Below are 12773 nucleotides of genomic sequence, written 5' to 3' on the forward strand. Positions count from 1 at the left end.
CATCATATACTAAAATCAGCACAAAATGGATTAAACTGAAAAACTTCTACCAGAAAACATAGGAGAAAAGCTCATGACATTAGTCTGGGCAATGATTTTTTTGGATATGACCCCCAAAGCATTGGCAACAAAAGCAAAAAAATAGACAAATAGAATTACAACAAACTAAAAAGCTTCTGCACGGCAAAGGAAGCAATCAACAGTTACAAGACAACCTACAGAATGGAAGAAAATATGTTCAAACCATATGTCTGATAAGGGGTTAATATCCAATACATATAAGGAACTCAAACAACTCAATAGTAAGTAAACAAATAACCTTATTTAAAAATGGGCAAAGGAAGCAGTCCTGCATGGCTTCTGCTAGCAGAAGCTGCATGGTAGGGCAACCTCCTGTGCTCTGGGGTCAGATGACACTCCAAAGTGTATGAGGCACCTGTAAATCCAGCTGAGCATTGCAGGCCACCCAGGGAGAGATTTTTTAAAAGCCTATTATTCCTGGATGTCTGGTACATTTAAGATGCCTGACAGCATGAAAAGTACTTGGAATAAGTGCAGGATGTCACCTGGAATCAGAGCCGTAAGTGATCTGGACTTCCCTTAATTCTAAATGCGGCATTCTTCATTTCAAGATGCCTTTGCGCTTCTGATAAATGCAAACTGACAACCCTCAAGGCCACAACGGAGGGGAAATAGTTGGTGCTTAAAGCCTAGAAGACTGCCCTTAACAAAGCAAAGTCCCTGATTGGCATTTGAAATGCTGAGGCAGTTGCTGTGGAGGAGACATTTTTCTTATCCCACTAAGTACGACTTTGTGGTTCTTATTTTTTCTCTAGTCACCACTGTTTTAAGGATTCATCAAAAGTCCAAATCTGTAAGTGTCACATACATGGAGCTTGTTGGAGAGAATCCTAGTAGTCATATTAATTGCACCAAAATTTTATAGGAGGAGGTACATGAAATCCAAAATGTAAAACTTGAGATGCTAACAGTGAAATTTACAAAGTGCCCTCGGTATATACCTGACTACTGTATCAATATGACCCGTTATGTACTTCTTCTTGTACTTCTTTCATCAAGAGATGCAGATATATTGTAGAACCCCTTAAGAAGGAAGAGGTGAGGTTTCCAATAGCATATTCTATACTGGTTCATTACAAAATTGAAATGCTTGACAGGCTCTGGAGAGCCATGTATATGCCTCAGAATTTCTATTGCATTCATGCGGACAAAAAAATCAGAGGATTGCTTTTTAGCTCCAGTGATGGGCATTGTGTCATTTCAGTAACATCTTTGTGGTCTGTCAGTTGAAGAGTCTGGTTTATGCCTTGTGGAGTTGGGTTCTGGCTGACCTCAACTGCATGAGGGACCTCTGCACAGTGAGTGCAGACTGGAAGTACCTAATACATCTTTGTAGTATGGATTTTCCTGGTAAAACCAACATAAAATCGTTAGGAAGCTCAGATTGTTAATGGGTGAAGACAATCTCAAAGCCAAGAGGATGCCATCCAATAAAGAAAGGTGGGAAAAGTGGTATGCAGATGTTAATGGAAAGCTGACAGACATGGCGACTGTCAAAGAGCATCCTCCGCTTGAAGCACCCTTTCTTTCAGGCAGTGTCTATTTTGTGGTCAGTAGGGAGTATGTGGGGCATGTGCTAGAGGATGAAAATACCCAAAAGTTTATGGAGTGGGTGTGAGGCACAGACAGCCCAGGTAAGTATCTCTAGGCCATCATCCAAAGGATCGCTGAAGTCCCTGGCTCATTCGCTTTAAAACGTAAGTATGAGTTGTCTAGCGTGCATGTGGTTGCTCGGTTTGTCAACTGGCAGTACTCAGAGGATGATGTTTCCAAGGGTGCTCCTTACCCACCTGCACTGGGGTCTCCATGTACTCAGCATGCATTTTCAGAGCCAGCTACTTGAATTGGATGCTGTATAAGCACCTATGGGTGCAAGCCCATACGTTTGATGTGGATGTTGACCTCCTTGCCACTCAGTGTTTGGATAAGCATCTGAGGCCTAAAGCTTTGGAGACTTCAAAACACTGACCATTATTAGCAACTTTGGGAATAAGAAGAAGGATGCACAAAATGCCCACTATCTCATTCCTCTTCCTTGTCAATAAGCATTAGTTGTTTGGGGTCCTGTTTGGGCCAGGGACTCTAAGTCTTCATGTCAGGGAAGCTGCATGTTTTCTGCAGAGCACAGTTAGCTAGAAAGGTGTTATAATTTCTACTTTAAACAATTATAAGGGTTTGTAAGGGAATTAAGAGGAAAAAACCAAAAAGATAAAGCTTTTTTTTTTTTTTTTGTATTTACACCAATATTTATTTTTACCGTTTCTGATGTTCTTTACTCTTCTCTGTGGACCTGAGTTTCTCTCTGGTATTGTATCCCTTCACACAGAGGAACTCCCTTTGTCACTTCTTAGAGTGCAGGTCTGCAGGCAGTGATTTCTCTTGGTTCTCTTTTACCCGAAAATGTCTTTATTTCAACTTCATTCTCAAAGAGTATTTTTGATGGATACATAATTCTGGGCTGACAGTTATTTTCTTTCCGAACTTCAAAGGTGTTCCACACTCTTCTGGTCTCCATGCTTTTTGCTCAAAAGTCAGATGTAAATCAAATTGACATTTTCACGTATGGGATGTGGGATGTGTCATTTTTCTCTTGCTGCTTTTTTTTTTTTTTTTTTTTTTTTGAGAAGGAGTCTCGCTCTGTCGCCCGGGCTGGAGTGCAGTGGCCGGATCTCAGCTCACTGCAAGCTCCGCCCCCCGGGTCTAAGCCATTCTCCTGCCTCAGCCTCGCGAGTAGCTGGGACTACAGGTGCCCGCCACCTCGCCCGGCTAGTTTTTTGTGTTTTTTAGTAGAGACGGGGTTTCACCGTGTTAGCCAGGATGGTCTCAATTTCCTGACCTCGTGATCCGCCCGTCTCGGCCTCCTAAAGTGCTGGGATTACAGGCGTGAGCCACCGCGCCCGGCTCTTGCTGCTTTTAAGGTTTGCTTTTTATTGTTGGTTTTCAGCAGTTTGGCTTTAATGTGCTTTAGTGTGAACTTATTCTGGTTGGTGTTCATTTAGAATCTTGTAGCTATAAATTTCTGTCTTTCATCAGATTTGGGAATTGTTCGGCCATGATTTCTTTAGTTTTCCACTCCACTCATTTTCTACTCCCCATCTGGAAGTCCATGTACACACCTGTTGAATTGTCTGATATTATCTAATAGGTCCCCAAGGTTCTGTTCTTTTTTGTTGTTGTTGTTGTTCTTTTCTTTTTTTGAGATGGAGTCTCACTCTGTCATCCAGGCTGGAGTGTAGTGGCGCAATCTCAGCTTACTGCAACCTCCGCCTACATAAAATTCCTCAACATACTAAATACCAAGAAAAAAATTTGAGGGGCGGAGGGACAGAAAGTTTGGTCTCCATTCAGATATTTTGTCTTTAGCTGAGCTGCTTCAAGCCTATTCTGTACATATGTTGTTCAGGGATTGGTAAGAGATCTGAATACACAGAGAAGATCTCCTCTCTGTCTTGTTTCTTTCTGGGAACTCCCTGCCTCTTTAGCAGTCAAATATTCCCCAGCTTCAGTTTTCTGGTTCTCCTGGCCAGAAATATTGCCTTGTGCCCACCACTTCACATGCGCTATGTAGACTACCCTTAGCTCCAGGCTGAAAACCGTGACGATGTGACTGACTTTGTATAACTCCCCTCCTGCTTATATGTACTTGCTGCAACTTTACCTGCTTCTGTTCATTCTCCACTGCCTTCATGTATTATCAACAGATTTTTTTTTTTTTTTTGAGACAGAGTCATGCTCTGTCGCCCAGGCTGGAGTACAGTGGTTTGATCTTGGCTCACTGCAACCTCTGCCTCCTGGGTTCAAGTGATTCTCATGCCTCAGCCTCCCAAGTAGCTGGGATTACAGGCATGTGCCACCACGCCCAGCTAATGTTTTTATTTTTAGTAGAGACGGTGTTTCACCATGTTGGCCAGACTGGTCTCAAACTCCTGACTTCCAGTGATCCCCTCACCTCGGCTTCCCAAAGTGCTGGGATTGCAGGTGTGAGCCACCGCACCCGGCCTATTATCAGCAGATTTTATAGTTATTTTCTGTGTGGGAGTCATTTGTTATGGTCTTATGCTATCAGTACCAGAAGGAAAAATCTGTAGTTTTTTTTTTTAAGACGATTTTTATTACATATGATGTGTCTCTTCTTCAGAACTGAGACTAAAAACAAACTAATGAGATGGTGAATTTCATCAGAAAACACATCCATTTCCAAATCAAAGCTGGTGTAATTTTAGGGTTGTCTTTTGTTGAGAGTTGTTTGTCTGTTAATGTGGTCTTAGACTTGATATCACTCTCTCATCATAAAATGACACTCTAATTTTTTCCAAGGCACCAGAAGAAATAGTGAGATTGGGACAGCATAAAAATGGGAAACAGTGGAACTTCTGGAATTCTTGGAATATTCTTACGGATAGATTTCAGTAAATTGCAAGCAAAAGATTTTCTCAGACATCCTTTCCTCAGGCATTCAGGACTTCTTATGTAAATAATAAAACCATTTATATTGATTTTATTAACTGTCAGTGATGTAATTGTTTCTGGGTCTCATCTATCAACAAAACTATTTTCAGAACAATCCCAAAATTGAATTTGTTCTAAAAATTGTATTTCTATCTGAATGGTATATCAGAGCTTAGATGTCACAGGATAGTACTTATCTCTGTAGTCCATAGAAGTCACAATGCATGTTCATTCTGATAGCTTTATGTCTTTTCTTTGTTTAGCAGCATTAATATGATGGGGTAAGGTAACTTTCCTTTCTCTTCATTTTTTTGTTTTGTTTTTTGATCAGTAAGACTACCAGAAAGATAACTATACTTTCTTTAAAGCAATGTTGTATTTAAAAGCCACTAGAACAGTCAGTACATTTCCATGAAAAGTCTGAAGGCTTTGGATTTAGAAATCCAGGCCAGCAAGCTTTATGCCAAAATCCTGTCTTAAGGATAGGACAATTGAAATGTAAGTTCTGAAGCAAAAGTTTGCAGAGAATTTCTCTTTGATTTACCTGAAGGCATTTCCCTCTAATTGCATTGAAATGAAGGCAAGTGCACACAAAGGGCCTCTGTTCTCGGGTGTCTGCGGATGCTGGGGGCTGATGTGGCCTCTCTTGGATAGGTTTCTATTCTAGATAACAGAGCAGTCCCTGAAGCAAAACAGGATATAGCTGGGCGGATAGCGTGAACTAAAATGTTTGTCTTTAGGGAAAAGTGCCCTTAGCAAATATTTTCCCTGGTGTGCGCATTCTTAGTATTGTGGCAATACACACACCCAGTTACCAATTGAATCAATCATTCATTGACTCAGTAAAACCATTTGAATGACTCCCATGTGCCAAGATATCAGGACTGTCCTAGTGGGGGGAATAAAAGTGAAATTATAGTCCTTTCTCCTGAAGAAATCAGGTTCTAGTGGAAAGCAAGGTGGGACAGGAAGGAAGCTGGCTGGTGGAACTTGGCCTAGTGCTAAGCATTCCTATCCACTTAACTGTGGGTAATCATCTGAAACTCCCTACAGACCTGGGAAGAAACTATTGTATTGAAGGGGCTGTATGGAGTTAGGGAGAGAAGCCAGGCTTTAGAGTCAGATGACCCTAATCGTGCATCTCACCCTCTCTGTGTCCCCGTGCTCTCCCTCTGTAAGATGGGGACAGTGACGGCTCCACCTCCCAGGTCTGCCGTGGGCCTGCCGCGACTGCTGTGAGGGTGCAGGGCAGTGTAGGAACAGAGCCTGCACATGGTGGGTGGTCAGGTAGCAGCCACTGTGCTGTCATTCCCATTTGGGAAGTGAGCAACTCTCTTACCAGGCAATAGTGAGGAAGCAGCAGGAACAGATTCAAATCTAGGTTTACCTAACATAGGCCCAGGAATTCTCACGAAACAATTCTGCCTCTGTCCCCAATATAAAATAATTGTTCACATGTGTCAAGAGTGGGAAATGAAGTCACACTTTTCTGTGGAAACCAAAACTCCAAAGGATAGAAGATAAGCCTCAATCGTGGCCCCTCAGGTAGTTTAGCTCTCTTCTTCCTTCATTAATATTGTTCTGTTAAATCAACAGTAGGGCTTGCTATCCTTGATACTGAGAAATATTAAGATGTGCAAGGCACCAGTTTCATTGACGTTCTGTGATCTCCGTGAAGGAATGTGTGCTCTGTGTACTGATTTATTAACTGGTGAAACCGATCATAGCTGTACTCCTTTGGGCAAAAAAAAAAAAAAAAAAATGTATTTCCAGGGCTCATATTGTCTGGGGGCTTTTCATCTTTTTTGAATTGGGAGGGGGATTAGAGAATATAGTACTGATCCTGCTTTTAAATGCCATTTCATTCACCAGTCGACATGCAGTGGGGATAAAGCCCCTCCTCCGCCCACTCAGAGAGGGGGGACCATCTCCTGCTCCAGATGTGGTGGTTGGAATCTCTGGGAGGCGTCCTTCTGCGGCTGGTGTGGAGCCATGGTGGGTATTTTAAAACAGATTCTGTATACTGAGCACCTGGAGAGGACCAGGCACTTCTTCCATGGCCTTGCAGAAATCACTTCTTGTGATTTTGCCACTGGTACCTGTAACCTAAGAATCTGGAGATAGGGATAATTAATTATCTTACATTGAGAGCCATCTCTGGTGATGGTTTTGATTTCCTTTTCTTTGAGGTTAAACCTTTTCACTAATTTATTGACTGCTGGCATTTTTAAAAATGAATTGTGTCTGCCTGCCTCTATAATAAAACACTCAAGACTATGTATTTATTCATTTATCTAAGTATCACATGCAAATAATAAGAAAGTTTTAGAGTGAAGGGTTAATCTCCTTTCTTTTTTTTTTTTTTTTTTTTTGAGACGGAGGCTGGCTCTGTCGCCCAGGCTGGAGTGCAGTGGCCGGATCTCAGCTCACTGCAAGCTCCGCCTCCCGGGTTTACGTCATTCTCCTGCCTCAGCCTCCGGAGTAGCTGGGACTACAGGCGCCCGCCACCTTTGTATTTTTTAGTGGAGACGGGGTTTCACCGGGTTAGCCAGGATGGTCTTGAACTCCTGACTTCGTGATCCGCCCGTCTCGGCCTCCCAAAGTGCTGGGATTAGAGGCTTGAACCACCGCGCCCGGCCTCGGTTAATCTCCTTTCTAAGAAGTCCCACAGTTCTCCTCTCAGAAGCAATTGCTCATATCCAGTTCTTGAGATGTTCTTTCAGCTCTTCAATGCATGTATAAGTAAACTGGTGCTATGAACACTGATCCAATTATTTTCACCTAGCAATGTGTCTTATTAGTAACCTCCTCATTCTTTTCAGTGGCTTCATAATCCATTGTTTGTATGTATGGACCGTAATATATTTAGACCGTCCTTATTGCTGGACATGCCTGTTGTTTTCAGTGATTTCTTTTAAAACCACAGTGCTTTAGGGGTTGACCTGAAGTACACTTCTTTCTGTACTTGACCATCTGTAGGATAAATTCTGGAAGGTAGAATGGCTGGGTCAGAGAGTGTGGGCATATGTTAATTTGTATGGTATGACAATAATTTACATGGGGAAATTATAACTCTAATATTCATCAAGATATTTTCTATCCTCTAGCTTGGCATTCCTGCTGGCTGCTCTGTTTGCCCTAAATGTGGGGCCAGCAATCACCTGTCTGCCCGATTCTGTGGCTCCTGTGGTATTTGTGTGAAGTCCTTGGTGAAACTTAGCTTGGATAGAAGCCTGGCTCTGGCTGCTCAGGAACCTCGCTCTTTTTCTGAGGTGAGGCCTCCCCTGCAGTTAAGAACTGGTACCCGGGAAGAGGCTGTAACTCTGAATGTGTGTGCTCTACCCTGTGAATCAACCCGGGGAAGAGACCCAAAACTCTTAGAACTTTCACATGGAATTTCAACTAGGTGTGTAAATAAATGCAGTCAATTTAGATTTTAAACACTCAAATGATTTCTTCAGAAATCAAATATCTAAATGAGCATATTTGCATGTAGTAAATTGAGGTCTATGCCATTGCATTTGCAAGGCCGTGGACATAATGCCACTTTAGTGGCTTTAAAATACATGAGATAGGCCGGGCGCGGTGGCTCAAGCCTGTAATCCCAGCACTTTGGGAGGCCGAGACGGGCGGATCACGAGGTCAGGAGATCGAGACCATCCTGGCTAACACGGTGAAACCCCGTCTCTACTAAAAATACAAAAACTAGCCGGGCGAGGTGGCGGGCGCCTGTAGTCCCAGCTACTTGGGAGGCTGAGGCAGGAGAATGGCGTAAACCCGGGAGGCGGAGCTTGCAGTGAGCTGAGATCCGGCCAGTGCACTCCAGTCCGGGAGACAGAGCGAGCCTCCCCCTCAAAAAAAAAAAAAAAAAAAAAAAAAATACATGAGATAGAATGCACTTCTCTTGAATTGCTTATGTAGCATTCTGAGAACTTTTCCTTCCCCTTGTTTATATTTTAGAAAACTTAGGTATATAAGATTGCTTTTGTAATTTATAACAGCTGGGCATAGTTTGAGGAAAATGTCACCAGGTTATTTTCAGAAGTATTTAAGCTCTAACAATTGGCTTTGTGTTAGATTTTTATAATTATTTTATAAATTTCTCTAAGCTGGATAAAGACTTTTCATGTTTCCTCTTATCTCTTTATTATAAGAAGTTAAAGATTGATAATTATTAGAGGATGCACTCAGCACTTTGTATGCAGTTTTAGGGAGTTCATGACCTTCTTTTGTGAGACCGCGTCTTGCTCTGTTGCTCAGGCTGGAGTGCAATGGTACAATTTTGGCTCACTGCAACCTCCGCCTCCCAGGTTCAAGCGATTCTGCTGCCTCAGTCTCCTGAGTAGCTAGGATTACAGGTGCATGCCACCATGCCCGACTAATTTTTGCATTTTTAGTAGAGATGGGGTTTCACCATGTTGGTTGGGCTGATCTCGAACTCCTGACCTCGTGATCCACCCACCTCGGCCTCCCAAAGTGCTGAGATTATAGGAATGAGCCACCGCACCCAGTCGTTCATGGCTTTTTTTTTTTTTTAAGATGGAGTCTCGGTGTGTGGCCCAGGCTGGAGTGCAGTGGCCGGATCTCAGCTCACTGTAAGCTCCGCCTCCCGGGTTTACGCCATTCTCCTACCTCAGTCTCCCGAGTAGCTGGGACTACAGGCGCCCGCCACCTCGCCCGGCTAGTTTTTTGTAGTTTTTAGTAGAGACGGGGTTTCACCGTGTTAGCCAGGATGGTCTCGATCTTAACCTAGTTTGAAAGATTTAAATCCTAGACTGCCACTAGCCCTTACTGCTTTGTGCAAATGAAACAAAGGTGTTCTTTTCTCAAGACACTTGACTGCCATCTATTGGAAATTGCTTGTAATATACTGGTTTTTCTACTAGAAAAATTATCCTAATATTCAAATATATGATGTTCACCATGTGAATGGTGCTACTTTCAATGTAGTGACGTTGTGCAGTGCACAACCTTTCATGGTAGTCCTCTCAGGTCCTCAGGAGAGTATGTTAGAGAAAATGTTGATGACCAGTGGCTGAGTGTGGATGAGTAGTGAAGTCTATGCTCTATTGCATTGTAGAGCTGAAAAGGATAGATATCTTCCAGGCATCAAGCAGGCCAGCAAACACCCCTGGATTTGTTGAATTTTAGGCAATAAATGGCTAATCATGGATCAGGCTGGAAGTTGCTGGGAAAAACAGGAGCAAGGAAGATGAGCCAAAGACTGGAAAACCCTTTTAGTTCAAAGTACAGTTTTTTTTGAGATACTTTTTATTCTGATTAAAATTGTTTTCTGTAAGTAAATGCAAGATTGATTAAATCATATTCTAATTTAAAAAATGTTTTCTGCCTCACTTATAGCCCCAATGTGCCTGGCAGTCCCTGAATATTCCTTTGCCCAGATCTGATGCTGGGACTAAGAGGGACATAGGCACACAGACTGTTGGCCTGTTCTACCCATCCGGCAAGCTGCTAGCAAAAAAGGAACTGGAAATAGCCTCTCAAAAGCAGAGGCAGGAGAACATGAGTGACCATAAACCGCTCCTCACAGCCATCAGCCCAGGAAGAGGTAAGGGAGAGATGCCCTGTCTTCTGGTCAGGAGGGAATTCACTCTTTCTCTGAAAGAACATTTCATTTTCTCTTCCTTTTAATTTATTTGTATATGTAAGAAGTAAGTTTCTTTCTTTTCCTCGTTTTCAAGGAATTTTCTTTGTATGGGAAAAAGAAGCTCTTCTGTCAGCTCTTCCTTAAACTTTCAGTACTCTGATGTTTTAGCTCATAGCCCTGTTGTCTAGCTCCTGAGTCACGTGGCGCATGTGGGTTTCTTTTGTCATGGTAGGCGTGTTGTTAGTGTGCAGTGCTATTGCTATCTGCCATTATCCCTTTTTTTTTATTGTGGTAAAATTTACGTAACATAAACTTTACCATTTTGACTATTTTTAAGTCTATAATTTGGGCCAGTTGTGGTGACTCATGCCTGCAATCCCAGCACTTTGGGAGGCCAAGGCTGGAGGATCTCTTGAGTCTAGGAGTTTGAGACCAGTCTGGGCAACAAAGTGAGACCCTGTCTCTACAAATTTTTCTTTCTTTTTTTTTTTAAAGCAGTCATTTGTGGTGGTGCATGCCTGTGGTCCCAGCTAGGTGCTTCAAATTTCATTCTGAAACTTAATCTCCATTCTGTGGTATTAAGTGGTGAGACCTTTTGGAAACTGATCATGAGGATGGAGCCCTCATGAATAGATCAGTGCCTTATGAAAGGGCTGGAGGGAATGAGCTAACGCCCCTTTTTGTCCTTTGGCCCTTCCTCCATGTGAGGACACAGCGTTCCCCTCCTTTGGAGGATGCAGCAATGAAGCACCATCTTGCAAGCAGAGAGACCAGGCCCTCCCCAGACACCTAACCTGCAGGGACCTTTATTTTGGACTTCTAGCCTCCAGAACTGTGAGAAATAAATTCCTGTTCTTTATAAATTATCCAGTCTCAAGTATTTTGTTTATAGCAGCGCAAATGGCCTAAGACATTTTGCTAGTATTTTGTTGAAGATTTTTGTATCTGTATTTATGAGATATTTGTCTGCAGTTTTCTTCTTTCCTTCTGCTGTCTGTCTGATTTTGGTATCAGGATAATGGTAGCCTTATAGAAACACTTCTTTCTTTTTGAAGTGGTTATGAAGAATTGATATTAACTCTTATTTAAATTTTGGTAAATTACCTGTAAAGCTATCTGGATCTGATGTTTGTCTAGTGGGCAATTCTGATTACTGTTTACTTTTTATAGGTCTGTTCAGATTTTCTGTTTCTCATTGAGTCAGTTTTAGTAGTCTCTGGTTTTCTAGATATTTGTCTTTTTCATCTGATTAATTTATTAGCATACAGTTGTTTGTGATACTCTTTTAATCTTTTTTATTTCAATAAAGTTGGTGATAACATCTCCTATTTCATTTCTAATTCTAGTAACTTGAGATGTCACTTTTTTGGTCAATCTTACTAAAGGTTTGTCAATTTCATTGATCTTTTCCAAGAACCAGCTTTTGGTTTTATTGATTTTCTATTATTTTTATATTCTGTATTTCATTAAATTCCACTCTAATCATGATTTCCTTCTTTCTTCTTACTTTAAGTTGACTTTACTCTTCTTTTCCTGGTTTAAGGCCAAAGATTAGGGCAATGATTTTGAGATCTTTCTTCAGAATGTGAGCATTTGCTGCTATAAATTTCTGTTTGAGCTTTGCTTTCACTGTGTCCCATAAGTTTGGCGTACCTTCATTTTGTTTATTTCTTTTTTTTGAGATAGGGTCTCGCTTTGTTGCCCAGGCTGAAGTGCCATGGCACAATCATGGCACACTGCAGCCTTGACCTCCTGGGCTCAAGTGATCCTCCTCCCTCAATCTCCTGAGTAGCTGGGAGCACAGGCACAAGCCACCACACCTGGATAATTTTTAAACGTTTTTGTAGAGATGGGGGTCTCACTGTGTTGCCGGTGTTGGCCAGTCTCAAACTCCTGGGGTCAAGTAAGCCTCCCACTTGAGCCTCCCAGAGTGCTAGGATTACAGGCATAAGCCACTGTGTCCAGCACCATGAATCCAGGTTTTTTGTCCATTCTGACAATCCCTATTTTTTTTTTATTGGATTGTTTCATCCATCTACATTTAGTGTTATTATTGATAAAGTTGGACTTACCATTTTCTTTTTGTTTTCCAAATGTTTCTAAATGCCTTTTTTGTTCCTCTATTGCTCCTTTACTGCTTTCTTTTGCATTGCATGTTTTCCAGTGTAACATTTTGATTTCTTTAATGACTTTTTCACTACATACTTTGAGTTATTTCCTTAGTGACTACTATACGGTTTTCCTCATACATCTTAACAGACTATACTTCAAGTTTATACTAACTTAATTCCAATGAAATATAGAAATTCTACCCCTATAATTCAATTCCCTCCTCCCAACTTTTGTGGCATTGTTTTCTAGTATAACGTTATGTTTATGTTTACATATATATTATAAACTTTCAAAACACTGTTATTAGTTACAACATGATGTCTTTTAAAGATGCTTAAAGAAAAAAGGACTATTATATATTTATGGCTTTTGTTACATTAGCCTTCTTTTCCCCCATTTATAGTTCTCTTAATTTATTCCTTTGGATTCATTTCCTAAGCCCAGTGAAGCTTTGCTCTCACCCACCTCCTTTCCTTTTTTTTTTTTTTTTTTGAGATGGAGTCTCGCGCTGTTTTGTTTCTTT

The 12773-nt window shown here is 41.5% G+C and overlaps 1 protein-coding gene and 1 pseudogene across 1 annotated transcript in view; both read left to right on the forward strand.

The window, feature by feature from the left end:
- Positions 1–12773, forward strand: part of DZANK1 (double zinc ribbon and ankyrin repeat domains 1) — an 88984-nt gene that overhangs the window by 50523 nt on the left and 25688 nt on the right. Inside the window, exons 10-12 of the mRNA XM_023217785.2 lie at positions 6403–6525; positions 7638–7802; positions 9892–10099. Coding sequence (XP_023073553.1) covers positions 6403–6525; positions 7638–7802; positions 9892–10099 — 496 coding nt within the window. The remainder of the gene's footprint in view (positions 1–6402; positions 6526–7637; positions 7803–9891; positions 10100–12773) is intronic.
- On the forward strand, positions 758–2049 carry LOC111546404 (annotated as a pseudogene).

This window comes from Piliocolobus tephrosceles, chromosome 20 (assembly GCF_002776525.5).
Source record: "Piliocolobus tephrosceles isolate RC106 chromosome 20, ASM277652v3, whole genome shotgun sequence".
Lineage (NCBI taxonomy): Eukaryota > Metazoa > Chordata > Mammalia > Primates > Cercopithecidae > Piliocolobus > Piliocolobus tephrosceles.